Genomic DNA, 24,569 nt, shown 5'->3' on the forward strand with positions numbered 1-24,569 from the left:
TCCCCCGCCGGGGATGTGGTGGGGAGGGAGGGGGCAAGAAAATATTACTTGGGCTCTAACTGCTGATCAGAGACATTGCAACATCCTCATCTAGGATCTGATCCAAAGACTAACTGAAGACAATGGAAAGACTCCCATTGACTTCAATGGGGTGTGCATTAGTCTCCTACTTACCAGGTGGTTACAGTCATACATTTTTAAGCCAATCAAAATGCAGATTACCCAAGATATGACCTGTGTTCCTTAACCCCTGGTTTTCTAGATGCACACATGGACAGAGTATACGGTTTTAAGATGGCTAGATCGCTTTCAAAGCTGGATAAGTCCAGACAGGTTCTGCTTCTTTTGATCTGAACTCGACAGCTGTAAGGCACTGCAGTGGTCAATAGGGTGGGCAAGGATAGCAGACCCATTCAGTTTAAAGACTTAGTCTGAGACGTAGTCTCTAACGACCTTGTTGGACCATGTTAAAGCACCATACTGAAAGACTTGCTTGGTGGAGCAGCAATGGGCCAATGCTGCAGCAGATGTCCTGTTAGTTTCCCAGTTTCATCTCAGTCCCATTGACGAGCCAAACCAAGCGGAAGCAAAGTGCCAGGAATCCCGTGCCTAGGAGGTCGCCCAGGGCAGTGAGGTAGGGGATGGAGAAGTTGTCTGGATCCAGGGCCTTCCTCCACACCAGTCGCACAATTAGATCAGCCATGTAGAGCAGGATTCCCACCTGCCCAGAGAGAAGACAGACCCAGCTGTCAGTGAGTGACAGGCATGCAGCAGGGATACAGTACCTATTGCTAGAATACAGTCATTGTGATGGAGGGATGGAGTTCCTGCCGCCAATTAAGACAATGGGAGATGTAACTGTGAGCAGGATTGGGCCTAAAAAAATGTAGGGAAAAACAATCAGCCAACCCGTAGAAGGTAACTTCTGTAGGCAGAGGTTTTATGCTTCTCTTTTACATTAGCAATTCAGGTCTTGTCTGCCTCGTTTTTCTTGGCAGTCTCCCTGGTCAACTGGAGAACTAGTAGGTTTTTATCACATCGAAGATACCAAGCAAGTGAACCCTGAGCCATTGAAAAGAGAAGTGATTTTTTTATCTAGATTACTTAAAAATCTGTGTGATTTTTTTCTGTTTTTCATTCACATTTAACTCAAGATCCCGATAACCAGCTGGAGGAAAAGCTTTTGTTAAAGATTAAAGACTGCCTTTTTAATTCAATTAAATATTGAGAGAGTTCTCCCACTCCGTATCTCTCAGTCCTCCGAGGGACATCTCAGCACATCATGGACCACAAGACTGTGCATTTCTAAAGGGAATAAACCAAGCAGAAAAAATACCAAGCACAAATTCCCTCCCCCCGCATTATTTCCTAGTCTTCATAGATCATAATGCAACTAAAAAGAGGACAAGCCTAGTGTTTTCTTCTCTACTGGGTCCCCTAGAAATCAGCTGTGATGTTGCTGAGGTTGTGTTACGGGTGCTGTAATTTATTGCATGTATTTTCATATTTGGCTCTGACTGTGGGAGTGGTTTTGCCATGGTGCATATGCAGAACTTTTTTTTTTTTTTTTTTTTATTATAAACAACTTCAACTGTGGTGCCAGGGTTGTGGGTCATATAAACACAGGCTGAGGATGGCAAGGCCAAGCCAACTGTTCACACGGGCAAAGAATTCACACACAGCTGCAAGCCTGATTGTAAAGGGAAGCAAAAAGAGGAACAAAATCTTTTACCCTGCAAGGTAATGAACTTGTAGAATGGCTCATTTAAAAGGGTGAATGAACCAAGAGCATCAGTGAGTGTAAGTGACAGCGACGTGTCTGTGAGTAAGACAATGGAGTGCGGGGGTGGGGAAGGCAGAACAGTGAAAGAATAAAGGGTCAAAGGCAGAACCAATCGAACTGGGGGTCTGAGGTTTATGTGTGGCTGTTATTTTTGAATGTGGGACCTCTCGCCATCTCAGGCCTCTTGGTGCTGGGTTTTCTCCTTGCTGAATGTAGCTCTGACCCACAAAGTCCAGTTCCCCCACCCCACAGATTTCCACTTTGGCATGTGAAATCAGCCTTGCAGAATTATCATGGATATTTAACCAGCCTAGCACAAAATCTGCTCACTCCCCTTTGGCTGTGATGACCAGCAATATCGGGGGAGAGGGGGAGCAAACAAACTAGAGATAGTTATTTGCCCACTAAATATATTCTATTACTGCTGCAGTGGGACAAAGAGAACTACATGAGCCTCTACGATGTAGCCAACATCTGGCACAGGGATGCTCCTGCCACTAATAATTCCTGGGATTATGGAGACTGGGTGAGGGTGGCAGTGGGAAGTGACAGGGACTAAGGGACAGCGATTGGGATTTTCATTGCTGGCTGATAGATTCACCCTCAGCTCAGCCGGGCTCTTGTTATTACCTGCAGCAAAGCAGCAGTCAGATAAAACATCACAAAAGTGAAGGTGATGGCTGTGTGCCCGCCCTGCAGGAGGCGAATGGTGTACAGGAACACCAGGTGTCCGGGGATAACCAGCAGGAACAGGACGCGGGCTGACTTGGAATTCACCCCTGCAGAGAACACATGTATTAAAATGAACCAGAGCGGTTATTGCTTGAGGGGGAAAGCAGCATAAAGCTGTACATCTTTCAGTGACCACAGACATATTTGTGGATGTTAAATACCACTGCCAGGGGAGTAGGAGAGAGACATGGACTGTTGACAACTCCTTTCTGAATGATATTCAGTTCCTTAATATAACATTAGGGATTATGAGTAACTATCTACTTGTTTTATCCATCCCTCTGGATCCCACTCCTATCACCATATGAAGTATTTCTGGGACTGCCCCCTGCAGCTTTTTCTGGCATTAACCTCATAATAAAACCATGTTCTACGTACATACTCAGCTCCATGATTCTCTCCTGATCCTCTTGCTTCGCTTCCCACAGCTGTTCCATTCAGCTGTCCTACGCAGCTCCGGTCCCCACTCAGCTCCTGCTATGAATCACTGTGATCCACTTTCCTAGCTCTGACTCTGCCCTATCATCAGCGCACAAACTTCCAGCGGAAAAGCAACATGAGCCAGTCCTCTAAAAGTAATAGACCAGATTCGGATTTTGCTTGTGCCAGTGCATCTCCATTGCCCTGATTTTCCCAGCATCAGCGAGATCAGAATCGGCCCTACTATGTGCTACAGTCTGCTAATTCATGCACTGGGGTATCTAGGATGGCCCCAGTTACAATGGGCGACTCTCCAGGAGAGTGAATTTGAAGTTTCTTTTCAAATGATTTGTTGCCAGTGACAGATACTCCGGAGGCCAATGTTCCCTGTCCACTCACGGAGCAAGTACAGCACGGGCAGTAGGAACAAGCTTCCCTCAACCTGCCCCTTGCCAAGGTACCTCAGCCCTGCCCTGGAGGTTCCACTCTACAGAAGGAAGAGGAGCTCACTCGCCACAACCCATTCGGTCCTTAGCCAGCCAGGGTGACAAAGAGCGCTCTTGCTGGACTGATGGGTTTTGCAATGTGCACACCTGGAGTTCATTGTCTACCTGACGTGAAGAACGTAGTGCATGGATTGGGCCAGTTCTGCCTCATCTTGTAGGGCAGGACTCCAGGCGTGCTCCAGAAGTGCAGGAATGTGGAGATGCGGCTGGCTTGGATGGCTACCAGATTCCCACCAACACCTGCAAGTGCAAAATGCAACAATCCCATAAGCCTCTCTCCTAGTGGCAGCAAGAAGCACACACGATGCATTGGTCTCTAGGGACTTAGCAGAAGGTTGGCCAACCTGCATCTGCTCAGATGCGCAGTGGGAGTGGTGGTTAAGGAAAGATCAACCCAAACCCATGTGTCATTGTGGTGCTGTTTTATTCACATGCTAGGAACACACAAAAATCACAGCAAGAGGAAAGTTCAGATGAATGTCTCTTTTTGGTGGTTTTATATAAAACATCTCCCCTGGACCTTCTGCTTGCTATGACAAGTCAAACATTGCATGATCTCCAGCGATGATGTAAGTCCAGCCGGCATGAACTGATCTCTGGGGAACACATGGTGCAAACAGCTGGTGCAAAGGCAGCTGCTGCTCTCAGTTCTGCTTCTCGGAGGGACTCAGCTAGAGAGACTTTATTGTTTAAATCACAAGTGAAACAGACAGTGATCATCCTGTTCATTTGGAGGCACCTGACACACTTATTAAGTGAGAAAGCATCAGATGAGAATGAATCAGCCCTAACCATGTTGGTTAATTAAAAGGCAATTAGTTCCTTCCCAATTGTTTAATTCTGGCAAACATGAAATAACAGCTACATTCTCCATTAGACCACTGACTATATTCTAGGGAGCAATCCTGCATTGCCTATGGGTCTATATGTACATGTGCGTGGTGGAGGGAATGGGATGCACTGGATAAAATAATAATGAGCTAAATCCTGCAGCCTTTACTTGTTTCTTTTCTCAGGCACTCTCTCTCTCTCTCTGAACATAAGAGCATAAGAACGGCCGTACTGGGTCAGGCCAAAGGTCCATCTAGCCCAGTATCCTGTCTACCGACAGTGGCCAATGCCAGGTTCACTCCCTCTGGGGCACCTAACAGGTAATGATCAAGTGATCTCTCTCCTGCCATCCATCCTAGCCTCTGTTTGTCAGAGGGTGGAGGACACCATTCCTTACCCATCCTGGCTAATAGCCATTAGTGGACTTAACCTCCATGAATTTATCCAGTTCTCTTTTAAACCATATTATAGTCCTAGCCTTCACAACCTCCTCAGGCAAGGAGTTCCACAAGGTGAAAGGTGAAGGTGAAATTTGCCAGAATTAAAACCAAGTAAAGTCTTCAGGACTTGACCCAACAATAATATGACCGAAAGGGTGATATTTGCAAACTGACTCCCCGAAAGGGAACCCTCAAACTGTTCATGGGCACCTTTGCCCATGCAAACAGGGAGTGCAAAAAACAGGGGCACGCTTAATTCTGCAGATGAATTTGAGACAATAAATTTTCGCTCTGAATTAGCAGTCTGTGTTAGCTTTTATGAACTCTGATCAATGGAATAGCTTTGATTTGATTTCCTAATATAGCTTTTTGGCTGATAGCACTGGAAAAGGTTTGTCATAAAGGGTGCATCTACACTGCAAAGTAAGATCAGAGTTAATAGAACCTGAGTTAGCAGACCCCGGGTTTGTTAATCTAGGGCTTGAACGTCTACACTCATTTGTAACCCCAGGTTAGGAATTGCTGAACCTGGGTCCCAGCCTGGAGCTCCAACATCTACACTGCATTATGCAGCCCTGAGTCCAACCACCCATATCCCAGGCCTTGTCTACACTATGTGGGAAAGTTGATCTAAGCTACACAATTTGAGTTACGTTAGTAGCGTAACTCAAGTTCACGTAGCTTAGATCTACTTACCAGGGGGTCCACACTACGCTATGTCGACGGTTACTCTTCTCGTTCCGGTGGAGTACAGGAGTTGACGGGAGAGTGAGCTGCGGTCGATTTAGCGGGTCTTTACTAGACCTACTAAAATCGACAACCATTGCATCGATCGCCACAGCGTTGATTCCCCAGTAAGTGTAGGCAAGCCCCCAAACTTCCTAGCACCCTCCCAAAAGATGGCCGCTTTGTGTAGCGTGGGAAAAGCTGATTGTCCATCAAACTTGACTGTCCAACGGACAAAGAAAGTTGGCCCATGGGACAGTGGAATACTTTTGGTGGACTCCCAAAGCACAAGTCCAGTGGGGCAGCATCTGCACTGCAAAGCAACAGGGTTTGAACCCTGGGTCCCAGCTTGACTCAGGCTTGGACCCGCCACCCCCGTGAGGTCATGGGACCTGGGTCAGTGCGATTTGTGTGTAGTCTGAAGGGGGGTTAGGCTTGAGCCTAAGTTCGAACCCTGGGCTTACAATGCAGGTAGACAGGTTTAGCAAGACATCTTGTGGGTGTTAGAATCACTGCAGCTTAAAGAGCCGCTAGATGACAAAATGCTTTGCAGATGGAACAACGCTGTAATTTCTTAATGAATGCTGGTTTCCTCTAGAACGAGCCTGACTTGCATTAAACATTATATCAGAAACAAATCAATCCAAAAGCCCGGGTTGTTTCCACAGTGGGCTAATCTTGATCATCAACGTGTATCAGAAGCTTGGACTGATTGCACAGCTCAGAATGTCGATTTGGGATTGGAAGGAAATGGGTTTTATGGTGATATTTTTGCAGTGATTTAATGCTCATGAAGCTCAGGGTATGCCCACAGTGCAATTAAAAACCCACAGCTGCCCCTGTGCCAGCTGACTTGGGCTCTTGGGGCTCAACTAAGGGGCTGTTTAATTGCAGTGTAGATGTTCGGGCTAAGGCTGCAGCCCAAGCCCTGGGACCCTCCCACCTCACAGGGACCCAGAGCCTGGACTCCAACCTGAGCCCAAATGTCTACACTGCAATTAAACAGCCCCTTAGTCGAGCCCCACGAGCCCAAGTCAGCTGCCATGGCCAGTCGCAGGTGTCTAATTGTGGTGTAGACAGACTTACAGCAACCCCCAGATGTAGTAGGCTGGGGTTATGCAGGCTTCCTCCACACAGCTCTGCCACCTCAGTCACACCTGCAGTCCTGACCTGCAGTACCTCCTGCTATTCCACTCCAGAGCCTCTCCCAATCTGAGGGCATGTCTACACTGCAATCAGAGGTACGACTGCAGCTCAGTTTGGCATACTCGCACTAGTTTTAACCTACCTAGCATGGCTCAAAAGAGCAGTGATTGGCACAGACCCCAGCGCAGGCTAGGAGCACGAGTACATACCCAGGGTTCTGGACTTGTACAGCCCATGCCACTGCATCTTCACTGCTATTTTTAGCCACACTAGCATTACAGCTAGTCTGGTTATGTCTACACAAGCTGCAATCACACCTCTGACTGCACTGCAGACATAGCCTGAAACTGCCAATTGTGCTGCAATGTGTGATGTGGATAAAGAAAAACCCAAACGAGACCACCATGTTCTTTGGTAACATGAGCTGGCGTGTAACCCAGCCCTCTGGGGGTGAAAGGACAAAAACATAACCCCCCCCCTCAACCTACCATTAATCACGGGTGTAAAAACCGCCATTCCTTCAAAGTTCGGGTCAGTTACAGTTTTGTCCAAGATCAGCCCACCAATGCTGTTAAAAATGACACAAAATGAAAGCTTATTACCGATCATCTGTCCAGGTGCAGAATACAGAGACTGAGACAAGGACTAACTGTCCTTTCTGTTCTGTGTTAGTACAGCACCTAGCGCAATGGGGTTCTGAGCCACGACTGGCGTTCCTAAGTGCTACCACAATACCAATAATCATGACAGTTATACAGGTTGCATTTGACTATGCAGCAGATGTGTATGTTTTATGGAAGACATTGGTCCATCAAAGTGTCTCTAACAATGACAGGTCTTGAGACCAGAGAATTTAAAACCATGTGACTATAAATTATCACTGGAATCTCAGACAGGCAGAATTTTTTTTTTTTGGGACACTGTCCTGGACCTCGGATTAGGTTGACTGTTATCCCTGAAAGAGAAAGAAAGATCTTCGCAGGGTGGAGAGTGGGAAGGGTGGTTCCTAGGTTTACCTGCTGATGCTCATTGCAACAATCACCGGCTGCCATCCAGACTTCAGGACTTCAGCAATAGACGGACTTTGCTTGGCAATAGCAACCCAAAGAGGAATCATGATAACAAACACAGCGCAGATCAGAGGCGAAAGGTATTTCACATCTGGCATGGAAAAGAAATTCAAAGTTAAATGCGATTTACATGTCTCCAACTCCATAAGATTGTAAAATCTGACAGGACACCACCATTACATTCTGACTGACTGAAAGAAAGGAAGCAGTGCTTGGGACTGAAGTCTTCATGTTTTCCCCCACAGTCCATAATTCACCTGTGAAACTCAATGGCACAGGACAGTACTGAGGCCAAGAGATTAGGAGGATTCAAATCAAGTTAGGTAGCTAAATGAATCAGGATGTCCACGCCGTTTCATTAGATTGGATAGAAATGTATATGGGATATAAACCCTTTTATTTCAGGGATAAGTCAACCAATAACTCGCTGGGGCTAAGAAGAAACTTTTCCTATGGGCAAGTTATGCCATAGATAGATATGAGGGGGCATCTCACCCCTTCCTCTGACCCATCTAGCACTGGCTATTGTTGATGCCAGGGCAGTAGACTAGTTGGACAACTGCTGTTTTCTGATGCTCCATACATCAGACAGCTGAGGGGCAGGATTTTTACTTGCTGGTTTACGTTCATTTCTATTAGCCACATTTCCCTTTGCCAGCAGCATAACCTTGAAACGACCTTCAGAAGCGAATGGTACTTAAAAAATGCTGCCCTACAAGAAAACAAACATGACTAAGCACCAGAAACACCTTCAAGCAACGGGGCTTGTGCCAGGCCTTTTGATATGCTAATAATTTGTCTACAGGGCTCTCCATCTGCTCTCTGTATCAAGTCCAAAGCTGGGCCTGCTGCAACACATTTTTTGCAGGTATTCTGATATATAAAGCAAGCTCGATACGTGCATTTTTCCGAAGATATTGTCAGGGCCTTAGGTTAGAAATGTAAGACAGCAGCATTAACTTTCGTAGAGTAATATCTTATCATTATGAAAGCTTTTTTACACAGGGAGGTACTTATCACAGTGCACTTCACCCACCACTGAAATGCAGCCTCTTCTGGGGTGCAAATGGCAGCTGTTTAACAGCGCACAGCATCCCCTCAAGCTAGCCAGGACAGGAAGCAAAGACGCACGATGGGACATCCAACCGAGTCAGATGCTAAATATCCCCTTGCTCTTTTGGGCATTTGGCGATTAGCTTATTTTTAAACCCCACACATACAGAATGTTAACATCTATAACGTACGATCCAACGCCCACTGTAATGATTCCCTTTAGAATCTTTGTGTCAGGCCTTTGGAACCAGTTCGGTCACCCTTCCTAGGAGTAGTATCTTACTCAGCAAGCAGTCCACTGATTATTACTTGTTGAGTGAAATACTACTCAGTGCGAGGAAGGGTGGTGTAATCAGCCCCGAAGTATTTAGAACTGGAAGGAGACACGTTGATTTTAAAAGATTATAAAACACTCTACTGAAACGAGAGCATTACACCTCAGGGGGAAAATGTAACTTTCAAAGGCATGTAACATTCTGGGCCTTCTAGGATTTATCAGTATCCTTAAGGGAATATATTTCTCTGTGATCAAGGCAGGGTCACACGTCCTGTCCTACTTTCCTCTCACCTCCATTGAAATACAGAAGACTTTGGAAAACTGGGAATTATGAAAACCCACCAATTGGGTGATGTCACACTAGTGACTGACGCAATGTAACCAATCCCCTGCCAGAGCACTGCTGAATAAAACTCCACCAGAATTTATGTCCTCTCCAGCCGGACTACTTGTCTGCAATGATAGTCCCCTAAATTTCACGGCCTCTCATTACTGTATTTGTACACTATGGAATAAGGTGATAACACATACCATAATGCAGTCCCTGAGAGATATTACTGGAGGTGGAGATGTTGAAGGCCAAGCCAGTTTTGTGTAGGCAGATGCCAGGGCATCTTGGGAAACTGCACACTGAATAAATACATTTCTGAAGTATAGGAGAACTAGAACAAAATGACTATTGGACCTCCCCCAGCCTCTCTGTCTCTGGGATATGGATTCAATTGTTTCCCTATTTGTAAGCATGTGGAATAAATTATTGTAATAGGAAACAGCTGTCTCGCTCACCATTTCTGCTCTCAGTTTTCAGTGAAACTTTGGGTTTAGTTGTTACAAACTTTTTATTTTTTAAAACAACCCAACCCTGAACGTTCTCTCTTTCTAGGTCAGGCCCATGGTACTTTGCTTAGTAATTTTCAAACATCAATTAAAGCATAAATCACATTTATCCCCTGCTCCAAAAATGTACTGTGCATTTTCCAGGATCATGTAGGAGAAGCAGTTCAGGTGCCAAGGCTTTTAGCCAATTTGTCGCCTCTAGGATTATGTCTACACAGCAAAGAAAAACCTGTGGCTGGCCCGGGCCAGCCGACTCAGGCTTGCAAAGATCGGGCTGTGGGGCTGTTTCATTGCTGTGTAGACTCCCTCCCATCTTGCAGGGTCCTAGAGCCTGGGCAAGTCTGAGCCCAGACGTCTACACAGCAGTGAAATGGCCACGCGGCCCGAGCCCCGCGAGCCCGAGTTGGCAGGCATGGATCAGCCACGGGTGTCTAGCTGCTGTGTAGACATACCCCCAGACAGTAGCATAGCTAGCGGGGTGCAGGGGAAGCAGCCGCTTCCCCCGTCTTTCCAAAAGCAGCCGGAGGAGCGGGGGGAGGGCGGGGGGGGTGAGGGCGCGGCATGCGGCCCGCAGCGCGGCCCAACAGCCGCGGCCGGAGGATCGGGGGGGGGGGGGGGGGGGGACGGCATGCGGCCCGCAACATGGCCCGCAGCCGCGGCCAGAGGAGCGGTGGGGGGGGGGGCGCGGCATGCGGCCCGCAGCGCAGCCAGCAGCCGCAGCCAGACGAGCAGGGGAGGGGGGCACAGGCTGGAGGCCCGCAGCATGGCCGGCAGCCATGGGGGGCTGGCAGCCGCAGCTGGAGGAGTGGGGGGGGGGGCACGGGGGTGGCTCGGCACGGCAGGAGGAGCCATGGGGGGGGAGGGGCGGGGTGGCCGGAGGAGGAGCCAAGGGGGGGGGGGCGGAGCGGCCGGAGGAGGAGCCAAGGGGGCGTGGCCAGAGGAGGAGCCAGGGCGGGCGCCTTTTTTATGTTTGCTCCCCCTCCCCTTAGAAGCTGGCTACATCACTGCCCCCAGGGCATGGTTAACACAGCAGTCACAGCACCGGCCTAGAGTGGGTCTCTTAGGAGAATATATTTTCTCCCCCATTCCAAGATGATGATAATGCATTGTGCTCCCACAGGATCTGAGACATCAGCTAAGTCTCGCAATAGTTTTATGAGGTGGGGAGCATTATTATTCCCATTTACACGTGGGGGTGCAAAGGCAAAGAGAGCATAAGTGACTTGGCCAGTGTTGCAATGAGTTAGTGACAGAATCCCGGTCTTCTGCTCTAACCACATTATCCACTGAATGGTCCCAAAACCCTTACAATAAACTGGACAGTCATAGGACTTACCCACAAAGCCTTTTCCATCTCTACTTCCACGGCCTACGAGACCACTCCCTGTTGTAATGCTGTGTCCAGTCTAGCTTTAACATTCCCAGGAATGTAGATGCTTCCCTTCCACAACTGAACAGCTCTCCCTATCAGGAGGCTTCCCCGACAGCTGAGCCGCAAGGCCTCTGCTATGTACCTTACCTATGTATTTAAAGAGGGTGCTGCTGATTCCTGCTAGCAGAGAAAGGGTTATCAAATCTCCAAGGCTCGCTGCTATGGGCGTGGCGACGTTGTCTGGATTTATCCCCACCTTCCTCGCACCAATGATCACGCCGATCATCACCAGACCTAGGGGAGACACAGACCAGGGGTTCAGACTCAGAGGATGATGCTGTTTGTTGTGTTGGCACCACTGCTCCACACTGTGCCAAGGGCTGCCCTGGTTCCGGGATGGCCCATGGTGGCTTAAAGTTGCTTTTGCCCATACTTGGATGTTGCACCAAGTGGAGTTTGGTTGCACTCAGGAAACGGGCCCAGGGTTCTCACTGTACTGAAGAACACAGCTCTTCCACGGGCCCATACACAGCAAAGCAAACACCACAGCTCAGTGCAGATGCCACTGAATGGCCCAAATGCAGATGCTTTCATCCCTGTCCGATAGTCTCTACTGGCTTGAAGTGGGACCGGGAACAATGCACATTCATAGATATGCACACAATGGGTACTCAAGACCAGGCAGCAGAAGCAGGGGACTAGAGTGGTGCCGTTCTCTGGGGTCACATCTAGATTCCACAGCACAAAGGCATTTTCCAGAACAGTATTCTGTATTATTCAGATTTTTTTTTACTTGCTTTTTAAACCCCAAGTGGCATGGGGCTGCCACTGCAGGTCATAAGCCAGCTCCCTGTCCCCAGCGTAAGGGTCTTGGCTGGGCATCCGTTTCCCCCAGCGATCCCTGGCTGCCAGAACAGCCGCTTGGGGACCACAGCTCTCTGGGCTGCTCTAATTTACAATGGGCCTGGAAGCTGGGCACTTCAGGATCAAGGGGGTATAAAAGCAGCACCTAGCCACGTACACACCCCCATCCTGAGGTGTGCTAAGCAAAATTCAGCTGTAGTTCAGGATCTGGGGCACAGTCTCTGGCTGGTTAGCGAGGGTGGAATTTTGGCTTATTAATATAAGCTGGTGAGACCAAAACTAAACACCAAAGGCCAGGTGAGCGTCAGACTCTGAGAACAAGAGAGCGCCCTGCTCCAGCAGCCCCAACCGGAACAGAGCGCAGCAAAACGCTTCGGAGAGTCACAGCAGCAACAATAGTTCATTTCACTTTACTTGAGAAAACGAGACCTTGGCAGAGATCAGACAAAACTCTTATCCGTGGGCAAGTCAACTGACAGACACATTTACCATCCTGACTCCAGTGTTTTCTGACTGTTTAGGGCAGTAGCTGATCTCCAGCCTCCAAAACAAGCCCAGATCAAATGTCCTTAGAGCTTCCCATGGCATTCTGTCCTCTGCCCCCACCCCAGGCACAATGCTAACCGCTGATGGCATGGTGTTGGGGATGCAGGCCAGGAAAGGAGAAAACTCTCTGGCTCAGAAACGTGTGTCTGCTTACAAAGGCCTGCGAGTGCTGAGTCTCCATGCGTGCCTGGAACATACTCCACTCTTCCGAACACCGCCCCCCCAGACAACAGCTCACACACATGCACGCGCTAGCCCCTCCCCTCTAACAAGCGCACACAATGCTCCCCCAAAAAGCACCCACCCACCCACTACGCCTTCTCCCCATGACACAAATCACCTGGCTCCCCTTCGACGTACAAACACGACCTGTTTCCTTAAGCGCACATGTCCACACAACAGCAACTTGCCACCGTAGCTAGGAAAGACCCTAACATTAGCTGAAGGTGTGTCAGCAAAATCCTTCCTTTTTACATCCAGTCAGATCTTTGGGGGAACAGAGGTTAATAAAAGCTGTGAGGTTTATATAAACTTCTGAGAACTTGTCTAGTGCTCCTCAGCACAAGCACCTCCGTTGTTCTTGGACTCTGGCCTGGGTACATCTGTATTCTCTGACTTGTCCTCTTTTTCTTAGAAGACTCCATGTGTGCAGGGCTGCTGCATAGGGTTGCCAATTTTAGTTGGACATATTCCTGGAGGTTTCGTCACATGACATAATCTTTAATTAAAGGTTAATCTTTAATTCCTGGAGTCTCCAGGACAATCCTGGAGGGTTGGTAACCCTAGATACACAACACATTGCTGCCCACTCACTCTCTAATAAGGATGTCGTGCTACCCTCTTGTGGCAGATGTGTGAATTCCTACTCTACCGTTTAACCGGACCCTCCTTACAATGACAGGTTTCAGAGTAGCAGCCGTGTTAGTCTGCAAGTGGGCTGTAGCCCACGAAAGCTTATGCTCTAATAAATTTGTTAGTCTCTAAGGTGCCACAAGTACTCCCCTCCTTACAATGACATCATTGTGGAACGGCCTGCCAAGAACTCAGCTCTGATTATCTTCATCTCACAGATAAGAGAAGTGAAGTGATTTGTCCAAGTTCCAAAAGTGAGTCAGTCAGAGATGCAGCCAGGAATAGAACTCAAGAGTGCTGACTCCCAGCTCCAGGCTTTAAACACTCGATCATACTAATCTACCCATGACCTTCCATGAGGAAAGGGACAGCTCTGACAGCCAGTCCCCATCCCTTGTCAAAAGCATACCATATTTCCCTAGATCGGCATGCTCCTAGAGAGAAGTGTGTGTGTGAGAGAGATGCTGTAAAAGAGCAGTGTGCGTAGACGTACAGTACCCTTTATACTTCAGATAACCCAGGGCATTTTGCACGGTGTGGGACCAACTTTACCACACGTCCTGGCAGCAAGGTGATTACAATACCCACTCTGCACTCACACTCAGCTCCGAGTGTTACAGGCTATCTTACTGCAAGATGGAGCACCAGAGCTTTTGGATGGCCACTTTTATGTGTCAATCAGTGAATTGCATTACTGGTTGGATGGAACACCGGGCTTTGGACCTGCTCAAAGATCTTCCCTGGGGCCTTCAAAATGATATATGGATTGGCCAACAGGGAGAGACAGGAAGGGGCTCCTCTGAAGGATGGTGCTTTTAACGTAGAGCACCCCTTGGTGCTGCCCTGCAGCGGGAGTGAGCCCCAGCCCTAACTGGTCTGAAGAGAATCCCAGTGGGGGAAGAGTGTCTGAACTTTCAAAGCACTGGGAACACAATGAATTTCTTTTCTTTCTTTAAAACAAATGTGTGTGTGAGTTTACAGTAGATGGATGGTGCCAGATGTTTGAGGACTGGCACTGGGGGCAGAGCAAATGAATGGCCCACCCTTTGGGAGCGGCAGAGGCCACAGAACCCAGAAATCAACAGATCATGGGGGACAATGGGAAATGGGATCCTGGGAGGAAGCAAGAGCAGGAGAGCGCAAGAGGGGAGGACTCCTGTCTCATACTGAGAAAGAGGGACGATCGATGAGTTATCTTAAGTGCCTATACACAAATGCAAGAAGCCTGGGAAACAAGCAGGGAGAACTGGAAGTCCTGGCACAGTCAGGGAACTATGATGCGATTGGAATAACAGAGACTTGGTGGGATAACTCACATGACTGGAGTACTGTCATGGATGGATATAAACTGTTCAGGAAGGACAGGCAGGGCAGAAAAGGTGGGGGAGTTGCATTGTATGTAAGAGAGGAGTATGACTGCTCAGAGCTCCGGTATGAAACTGCAGAAAAACCTGAGAGTCTCTGGATAAAGTTGAGAAGTGTGAGCAACAAGGGTGATGTCGTGGTCGGAGTCTGCTATAGACCACCAGACCAGGGGGATGAGGTGGACGAGGCGTTCTTCCGGCAACTAACAGAAGTTGCTAGATCGCAGGCCCTGGTTCTCATGGGAGACTTTAATCACCCTGATATCTGCTGGGAGAGCAATACAGCGGTGCACAGAAAATCCAGGAAGTTTTTGGAAAGTGTAGGGGACAATTTCCTGGTGCAAGTGCTGGAGGAACCAACTAGGGGCAGAGCTTTTCTTGACCTGCTGCTCACAAACAGGGAAGAATTAGTAGGGGAAGCAAAAGTGAATGGGAACCTGGGAGGCAGTGACCATGAGATGGTCAAGTTCAGGATCCTGACACAAGGAAGAAAGGAGAGCAGCAGAATACGGACCCTGGACTTCAGAAAAGCAGACTTTGACTCCCTCAGGGAACAGATGGGCAGGATCCCCTGGGAGAATAACATGAAGGGCAAAGGGGTCCAGGAGAGCTGGCTGTATTTTAAAGAATCCTTATTGTGGTTGCAGGAACAAACCATCCTGACGTGTAGAAAGAATAGTAAATATGGCAGGCGACCAGCTTGGCTAAACAGTGAAATCCTTGCTGACCTTAAACGCAAAAAAGAAGCTTACAAGAAGTGGAAGATTGGACAAATGACCAGGGAGGAGTATAAAAATATCGCTCAGGCATGCAAGAGTGAAATCAGGAAGGCCAAATCGCACTTGGAGTTGCAGCTAGCAAGAGATGTTAAGAGTAACAAGAAGGGTTTCTTCAGGTATGTTAGCAACAAGAAGAAAGTCAAGGAAAGTGTGGGCCCCTTACTGAATGAGGGAGGCAACCTAGTGACAGAGGATGTGGAAAAAGCTAACGTACTCAATGCTTTTTTTGCCTCTGTCTTCACAAACAAGGTCAGCTCCCAGACTGCTGGACTGGGCAGCACAGTATGGGGAGGAGGTGACCAGCCCTCCGTGGAGAAAGAAGTGGTTCGGGACTATTTAGAAAAACTGGATGAGCACAAATCCATGGGGCCGGATGCGCTGCATCCGAGGGTGCTAAAGGAGTTGGCGGATGTGATTGCGGAGCCATTGGCAATCATCTTTGAAAACTCATGGCGATCAGGGGAGGTCCCGGATGACTGGAAAAAGGCTAATGTAGCGCCCATCTTTAAAAAAGGGAAGGAGGAGGATCCGGGGAACTACAGGCCAGTCAGCCTCACCTCAGTCCCTGGAAAAATCATGGAGCAGGTCCTCAAGAAATCAATTATGAAACACTTAGAGGAGAGGAAAGTGATCAGGAACAGTCAGCATGGATTCACCAAGGGGAAGTCATGCCTGACTAACCTAATTGCCTTCTATGAGGAGATAACTGGCTCTGTGGATGAGGGGAAAGCAGTGGATGTGTTATTCCTTGACTTTAGCAAAGCTTTTGATACGGTCTCCCACAGTATTCTTGCCACCAAGTTAAAGAAGTATGGGCTGGATGAATGGACTGTAAGGTGGATAGAAAGCTGGCTAGATCGTCGGGCTCAACGGGTAGTGATCAATGGCTCCATGTCTAGTTGGCAGCCGGTTTCAAGCGGAGTGCCCCAAGGGTCGGTCCTGGGGCCGGTTTTGTTTAATATCTTTATTAATGATCTGGAGGATGGTGTGGACTGCACTCTCAGCAAGTTTGCAGATGACACTAAACTGGGAGGCGTGGTAGATACGCTGGAGGGTAGGGATCAGATACACAGGGACCTAGACAAATTGGAGGATTGGGCCAAAAGAAACCTGATGAGGTTCAACAAGGACAAGTGCAGAGTCCTGCACTTAGGACGGAAGAATCCTATGCACTGCTACAGACTAGGGACCGAATGGCTAGGTAGCAGTTCTGCAGAAAAGGACCTAGGGGTCACAGTGGACGAGAAGCTGGATATGAGTCAACAGTGTGCTCTTGTTGCCAAGCAGGCTAATGACATTTTGGGCTGTATAAGTAGGGGAATTGCCAGCAGATCGAGGGACGTGATCGTTCCCCTTTATGCGACATTGGTGAGGCCTCATCTGGAGTACTGTGTCCAGTTTTGGGCCCCACACTACAAGAAGGATGTGGAAATATTGGAAAGAGTCCAGCGGAGGGCAACAAAAATGATTAGGGGTCTGGAGCACATGACTTATGAGGAGAGGCTGAGGGAACTGGGATTGTTTAGTCTCCAGAAGAGAAGAATGAGGGGGGATTTGATAGCTGCTTTCAACTACCTGAGGGGGGGTTCCAAAGAGGATGGAGATCGGCTGTTCTCAGTGGTGGCAGATGACAGAACAAGGAGCAATGGTCTCAAGTTGCAGTGGGAGAGGTCTAGGTTGGATATTAGGAAACACTATTTCACTAGGAGGGTGGTGAAGCACTGGAATGCTTTACCTAGGGAGGTGGTGGAATCTCCTTCCTTGGAGGTTTTTAAGGCCCGGCTTGACAAAGCCCTGGCTGGGATGATTTAGTTGGGAATTGGTCCTGCTTTGAGCAGGGGGTTGGACTAGATGACCTCCTGAGGTCCCTTCCAACCCTGATATTCTATGATTCTATGACAAAAATGAACAAACAGGGACGGGGGTGCAGGACACAGGCACAAAACAAGGGATTTAAAGGGACATGGAGAGGAGGAGCACAGACAACACCCACAGCTCCAAGAAGGCATTCAAGGAGTCAGTAGACACCGCCCTTGAGAATTCTGCGCAGATGTGTGCATGAATAAGGAACCCAAAAAAGGCCCCAAAGTCACATCCAACGTCCTTCTCTTGGACTGACGGATGGCACCGCCTTGGCCAGTGCCAGGAGGAGGCTGATGAGGAGGTTTTTGGACTTTCCCTGGAGACTGAAGTCTTCTCTCCACAGCACAGGTACAGCGTGGATGAAGCAGGGCAAGCTCCCCCCATCACACCAGCATGCCTCGTCCCCTAACTAGAGGTGCCAGGGGAGCGCTCTCTCTACAGTGCATTCAGTCCTTGGCCACCCTAGGTGTCAGTTTGTGGTGGTGATTTCAATAATCCAGTAATGTTTTGGGGATGTGGCTACCTGTCCACTGGAAGTTCCACCAAGACCCCAAAATCGTTTCACGTCAGCTACTGAACATTGTCCCAGATGAGAAAGGAGCAAACAGTTCATGGAGAGCAGGTGTGCATGGAAAGGTGGTTTCTCACTGGCTCAAGTTACCGGGTGTGGTGGGATTAACGAGACTCACCTAGGGAGAGTGCAGCTATGAATGCTGTTGTCACGCTGCTCGCACAGAGCACTGCGGCCTGATTCAGCTCCACGTGCCCCTTTGAGATCGCTCCCAGGATGACAGCAGCTATGGCAGCCAGCAGCCCCACTACAGTGGCCTGTACCTGTTGGGCAAAAATCAGCTGGTAGGCAGTGTTCCCTGTGGGGTCAGTGACGCTGAACACATAACACAGGAGACTGCGATCCCCTTCATCACCACCAGCATGGCACTAATAAGACGTGGGGATCATTCCACCCCACATTCAGGAAACTGCACCCCTGAAAGCCAAACTCCAGCTGATTTCCTCTAAGAGAAAATCCCAATTCCATCAGAACACTCACTATAGAACGTAATGAGCTGGCTAGAGTGTATGTGCTCCATTGCCCTCTACAGGATCCACAGTGTGTCATATGCCTTATATGGTTAATGGAGATTCTCCTTTAGATTAAGTAAAAAGGGCCTGTGCTTTTGAAGCAGGAGGCTCTGAGTTCTGTCCTTGCTGTTGCAATGAAGTTTTGGGTAGGCAGCATAATTATGAAGTGATAGGTGACCCCAGATTTGTTACGATATTTAGGGGCCCTCCTGTAAAGGCTCCATGGGATGCAGGTTCAGAAATCCCAACCAAGTATTTAAAACCCTTACAGAGGCCTGAAAAGTCCAGATGTCATGGCATTTACCCATCAGCTGTGGACTCCCCATCTGCAGAAGTGCCACTGATCGCTGTGAGAGGAGACGAGGAAGGGTTGCAGAGGCATAGTGTAGTACAAATGCCACCAGCACAGAAGCACATCCCCTGATCCACCACATACAACCTCTAGGTTAACTGCTGGATTTTAACACATCACTCCGAGAATCAATAGGTTTTTCATAGGGACGGATTCTGTGCCACTAACAATAAATTTCTGACACAGCTGGCAGGAGACGTGAGCTCCACACTCCACCCCAGTACGAATTCCCGAGACTGAACAGCCTGAGAAGGCAGTTTAGCAAAAGAAAGGAGCCTTTCCCAGCTCCAGATGGAGCGGCTTACCTGAATCAGGGCTAAATTGCAGGTGGCCATTTTCCACTGTTCCTGGGTATCATCCATCTGTCCCGTGTTAGCCTGGAAATCAAGAGAGAAAGTGAAAGGCCTGCTGCTCCTGTGGCACTGGCAGCAAGAGGGTTTCACTTGGACCCTCTAGGAGAGAGCAAGCTAAAGTCAGCATGATGACAGATGCTAGCCAGTGTCCCCAGTCTTCCTCACTTCCCCCTTTCTCATTAATGAGAATCCCCCTGCCCTAGCCTCTGAAGGGCAGCAGAGTTCAGCTCTTGTCTCTTGCAGGGGGGGGTAGGATATCAGCAGACACGCTGGGCCAGACTTTCAAAGGCAGGGACCTGAGCTGCGTGCACCGTGTCTGCAGGAGCCGATCCCACGCGTGTGCGCCCACATCCCCGTGCAAGCTCTGCAGGCGCTACAGACGAGTGTGCAAATTCCAGGCTCGCAGCTCAGGCGCCTGCCTTTAAAACGCTGATGTACAGCGTCAGGCGCTCAGGGCTGCCAAGGGACAGGAATACGCTCAGAAAAGCCACATGGTTTAGCCACTTCTTCCAGATACGGGAGGCTGACTGTGGCCTTTGACAGAGCCCATAACCATCTGGGACCATCTCTACTGGTGCTGCTGATGGAAACCACTGGGGTGATTGTGCTGTGCAAACTGAAGAGAAATGACACAATAAAAAAAAACAACAACCCACAGCCTTCTTCCTACAAGGGAAAAAAAACACCCTTCAGAATAAGACTCGTGGAAGGAACAGGCTATAGATGCCAAATAGTCTCTTCCATTGTCAGGCTACTCAGATTCCAGTCCAACCCACGTCAGACTCAGCAGAGAAAACCTGTCACCTCGCACACGGAGCACAGCTGGGCCATTTGTTACTATTCATTCCTTACAAACGGTTTTGTGGCCTGGCCTGTCTTAGGGGCAGACCTGCAGTAGGGTCATACCCCAAAGCAACAAAAGGACTCCTAAAGGACAGGTCACGCTGCTGCCAGAGGGGCTAGATCATGCCATGAGTTGCAGAAGCTACTGAAGGTCCCAAGAAGCCTTGGGGGACTTAGGAACATCCACACGCTGGTCTGCTGGGACAGCTCACTGCCAGGGATGGGAAGAAAAGCTTCGGTATCCATAACAGTCAGCGGCCATAGTGAGGGACATCTCAGTAGTGCAGCTCACAGCTCACCACTGGTAGACACTTTGCGTACAGCCAATGTTCTCTTTTGTCTCTCTCAATTTTTGCAACACCCTCCAACGCTGGCAACTGGACACATATGGATAAATCATCCTTTAAGAGCCAACCAGCTGCAGAATCAGGGCATGAACCTTATTTAACACTCCCCCCTGCCTGAAACACCTTGTTTCAGCTTAGCAGGGAAGGGGTCTCTGTTTCACACACACATACACAGAGAAGAGGATGGGGTCTTTGTTTCACTCTCTTTCTTGGTCACACACACACACGCGCGCGCAAGTAGGACCTATTGGTCAAAGGATTCCTTCCTGCTCAACCCCAACCCCAACCCCACCTCCCCTTACCCCCCAAGCTTTACACTTACAGCCGTAGAGAGTCTGGATGCCAGGGTCATTTCAAGGTTACCCTTCAAGCCAACCAGGGCAGGAACCAGGATAAAAACTTCTGTAATTGTCCGAAACACATCCCAGTGCTAAAAAGGAAGGCAACATGAAGAACGTCAACCTCATCTAATACCATTCTGCCTACTCCTTGTTTTTGACCGGATATGGGTTCCCCTCCCACCCCTCACTTCCTGTCCTAAAACATAGGGCATTCACTGTGAACAACTGGCATGCTCCAACCCCAGAGGCAGCTGTAATTTGATGGCGGGTGAAACAATTTTTGAGTTTACAAAGTGTTCTCTGATCTCTTGGGCAGATAGTCATTAATAATATCTCATATTTATGTAGTACCTATTATCATTCAGAGTCACAACAGTCAAAACAAAGAGATTTTGAACAGGGTATAAAAAATACTTGTGCCTTAGGGTTTAAGACAATCTCTATCTATTAGGAATTAGGATGAGACCTTCCTGGAAGCATCTTCCCACTTTGGGTTTCCGGATACTGAACTGGATGGACTGCAGGTCTAATCCAGTATGGCAATCCCCATATTCCGATGATTGCCTTAGAGTTGAGTTACATGAAGCTGATGTTTCAAACTGTGACGTTTTATACGATCTGAAATCTCAAGTACAGTAGAACCTCAGAGTTACGAACACTAGAGTTTCGAACTGACCAGTCAACCACACACTGCATTTGTAACCAGAAGTATGCAATCAGGCAGTAGCAGACACCAAAAGAAAGAAAGAAAGAAAAAGAAGCAGATACAGTACTCTGTTAAACGTAAAGTACTAAAAAAAATAAAAGGGAAAGCAGTATTTTTCTTCTGCATAGTAAAGTTTCAAAGCTGTATTAAGTCAATATGCAGTTGTAAACTTTAAAAAGAACAACCAGAATGTTTTGTTTTGTTCAGAGTTCCGAACAACCTCCATTCCCGAGGTGTTCATAACTCTGAGATTCTACTATGGCTTCAATGACTACTGCAGAAATACTGTGAAACTTATTTGAATATACTGCATGGTACCTTCAAAGATAATGTCTGGCCATGCACTGAACTACTGTATGTTCAGGAGGTTAACAGAGTCATGCTGTACCTAGAGGAGATCCTATCAGAGAGAAATGACACACCAGAAAAGCTTATCAGAAGTTTCTGAACTCTGCAGAGCTATTCTGAAACTGATCCAAGATCTGCAGCAAGACCCCTTGTCAATTACTGTGGGAAATCTGATTCCGGGATAAACTGTGAGGTGGACTATCAAAGTTCCTCCTAACGTCGCTTCCAATTGCATTGTTGCCCAATACAGCCAGTTAGGAATACAAGGATCAAATTCAGTCCTGGTGTAAGTGGATGTATCTCCCACTGATACCATCGTACAGAGGTCAGTGGCCTGGCATCTCAGCAGACATTAATCCAGCTGAAGACCCTGGGAGCTGCAGGCGTTCAGCACCTTTGAAAATCAGGCCACAAATAGACCTAATTTAATAAAAACCCACAAGTGAGGAAGTGGTGGGCAAAACATCGCTTCTGATTCTTCTGCAGTGACGACCTGGAAAAATAAGCTACAGGATGTTAAGAGCTAACATGAGAGGGGAAGGCATACTAGCCATACTACCTGAAAGTCTTTAACTTTTGTTTGATTTTGTCAACACCTAACTCAAACACTTGAAAAACATTTGGGGGGGGGGGGGAAAAAGAGATCTTTGTTAAAGATTCAAACACCCCTCCACCTCTTTAATTAAGGGCTAAGCAAGCTTCTCTCTAGTACACATTTGATCCTTCCAGTGAGTCTTCCAGAAAAAACAGGAAAGACCAGACTTGATCTTCTTACTGTAAAAAAAAAAAACAGGCATAACTTTACCTCCCGCCACCCCACCTCCCCCAAGCTTGCAGGTTTTATACATAAAAAGGAAGCCAAAAAAGGACAGAAACACAAGAGTTTAATTTCTTTTGCAGGCCAACTTTAAGGAGCATGGTTTTGTCATACCAATATGTTCTTGAGTTTCTATTGTATTCTTCAGATTCCTGTATGGATCTTGCAGGCTTCAAACCACAGTAGGCTAAGTTAATGGAGTGCCTTGTATGACTGGCAATGCTTCGCTTTACATATTGTATCTTTTATATGAATTACTTTGTGGGTCCATGGACAATTAATTACAAATGAAAAAAAGTAAAAAAGAAAAACAATATTCAGGTCACTTCATTTTTCCCCCATTAGAGAGTCTCATTGGTAACATGCCAGGAATCCAAGGGCAGTATTAATTATTATTATTTGTACTGCAGTAGTGCCTGGTGCCCCATCCTGGGCTAGCCCCCCTTGTGCAGGCTGCTGTATAAACTGAACAAAGAGTTTACAATCTAAACTGAATGAAACACAAAGATCGAAACCAGTTTTAACACAGAGCAGTGATTTTCAACCTATGGTCTGCGGACCCCTGGACATCCGCAGACTATGTCTAAGATTTCCAAAGGGGTTCGCACCTCCACTTGAAATTTTTTAGGGGTCCGCAAATGAAAAAGATTGAAAACCACTGATATAGAGGAACAGTCCTCAGCGACGACCGCTTCCCAGGTGGAATACTCCAGCTAGATTCTGTGGCGTTACAAAGGGGTACAGGACCAAAAGCAGGGCGGGGGCCCTTCACACCTGCACTGGGGACAGATCAAAACTGAAATGAGCTGGCCTGTGCTGTTGGAGAAGCTCAGGGCTGGACTACTGGGTGGCGCGGCAGGTCAGGACTGAGGTGCATTAGCAGAGCCGGATTGGGCAGTCGGTCTGGAACAACAGATGGGTGCAGCAGGTCAGGACTGCAGCCCAAGTGTGTGTGTGTGGGGGCGGGGGGGGGGGGGAGATGCCTGAATAAAGACTTCAGGAATGAGTCTAAGAATAGTAACATCTTCATGATTCCTCCCTCCCCACCAACTCCAAGTGAAGTGAAAACAGGTTTAGGAGGAACGTGAACATCCCCTGCAGTATCGCAAACCTACACTAATGTCACAAAACTAGGAAGCGAAACTCATGAGAAACCCAAAATAAAACTGACCTCCCTCATTTCACTGTCCAAACTAATCCAAGCAGAAAAAGTTAAACATAATACATTGCATAAAGCAAATAATTTTATAAAAATCCCTGTCAGTGCTAACAATCTCATGTGCTACTAGCAACAAAAGATGAAGAATACTTCATGCATATGGCCATAATCTGGACAGCATCTCACTGAAGATGAAAGAGAAGCTTTATTCCTGAATTTTCATGCTTGAAATGTAATCCTCCTGGATCAAACTTGATTCCTCACATTAATGGAACATAGTGGGCCAGATACCGACCCGTGGTCTAAAAGGTTTGTGCTTCTCTAGCAGTGCAAAGCCGTCTGGAAGCCGGTTCAACAAGTTGGCTGCGAATTCCTGTGGGGTAGGTGGAGGTGTCTAGCCAGAGCAGTTCTAAGCCATACTCCACCCGCAGTGCAGGGAGCACATCATGGGCATGACTAGAGCACTAAGCCATTCTGGTTATCCCCAGAGGGAGGAACAGAATCTGGGGGGCTGCTACCAGTCAGGGCATCCTAGAGCAGCCTTGCGGCTACTCATTGGGGATCCATAAAGCTGATTTACCGCCACCTTCCCAGCCCCTCTAGTTGTGTCAAGCACAGCTGAAGATTTGGCCCTCAATACAAATTCTATCTGTTTAAATTAAAGTACAAATAGATTAATTTGCATATATCTCAGATGTGGTATCATTTAACATTCAGAACCCACCACTGTGCCAACGTCAGCCCTGAAATAGGCAGGTG

General features: G+C 48.0%; 1 protein-coding gene across 2 annotated transcripts in view; it reads right to left on the minus strand.

Moving 5' to 3' along the window:
* Positions 1-535: 535 nt before the first annotated feature.
* SLC41A3 (solute carrier family 41 member 3) overlaps positions 536-24,569 on the minus strand; it is a 34,136-nt gene continuing 10,102 nt past the window's right edge. For both annotated transcript variants that reach the window (XM_065407898.1, XM_065407899.1), the window contains exons 2-10: positions 20,762-20,869; positions 19,202-19,273; positions 18,151-18,295; positions 11,341-11,487; positions 7,601-7,745; positions 7,073-7,152; positions 3,547-3,681; positions 2,414-2,562; positions 536-721 (exon numbers count right to left, since the gene is read on the minus strand). In XM_065407898.1, coding sequence (XP_065263970.1) covers positions 536-721; positions 2,414-2,562; positions 3,547-3,681; positions 7,073-7,152; positions 7,601-7,745; positions 11,341-11,487; positions 18,151-18,295; positions 19,202-19,273; positions 20,762-20,869 — 1,167 coding nt within the window. The remainder of the gene's footprint in view (positions 722-2,413; positions 2,563-3,546; positions 3,682-7,072; positions 7,153-7,600; positions 7,746-11,340; positions 11,488-18,150; positions 18,296-19,201; positions 19,274-20,761; positions 20,870-24,569) is intronic.

Source organism: Emys orbicularis, chromosome 7 (genome assembly GCF_028017835.1).
Source record: "Emys orbicularis isolate rEmyOrb1 chromosome 7, rEmyOrb1.hap1, whole genome shotgun sequence".
Lineage (NCBI taxonomy): Eukaryota > Metazoa > Chordata > Testudines > Emydidae > Emys > Emys orbicularis.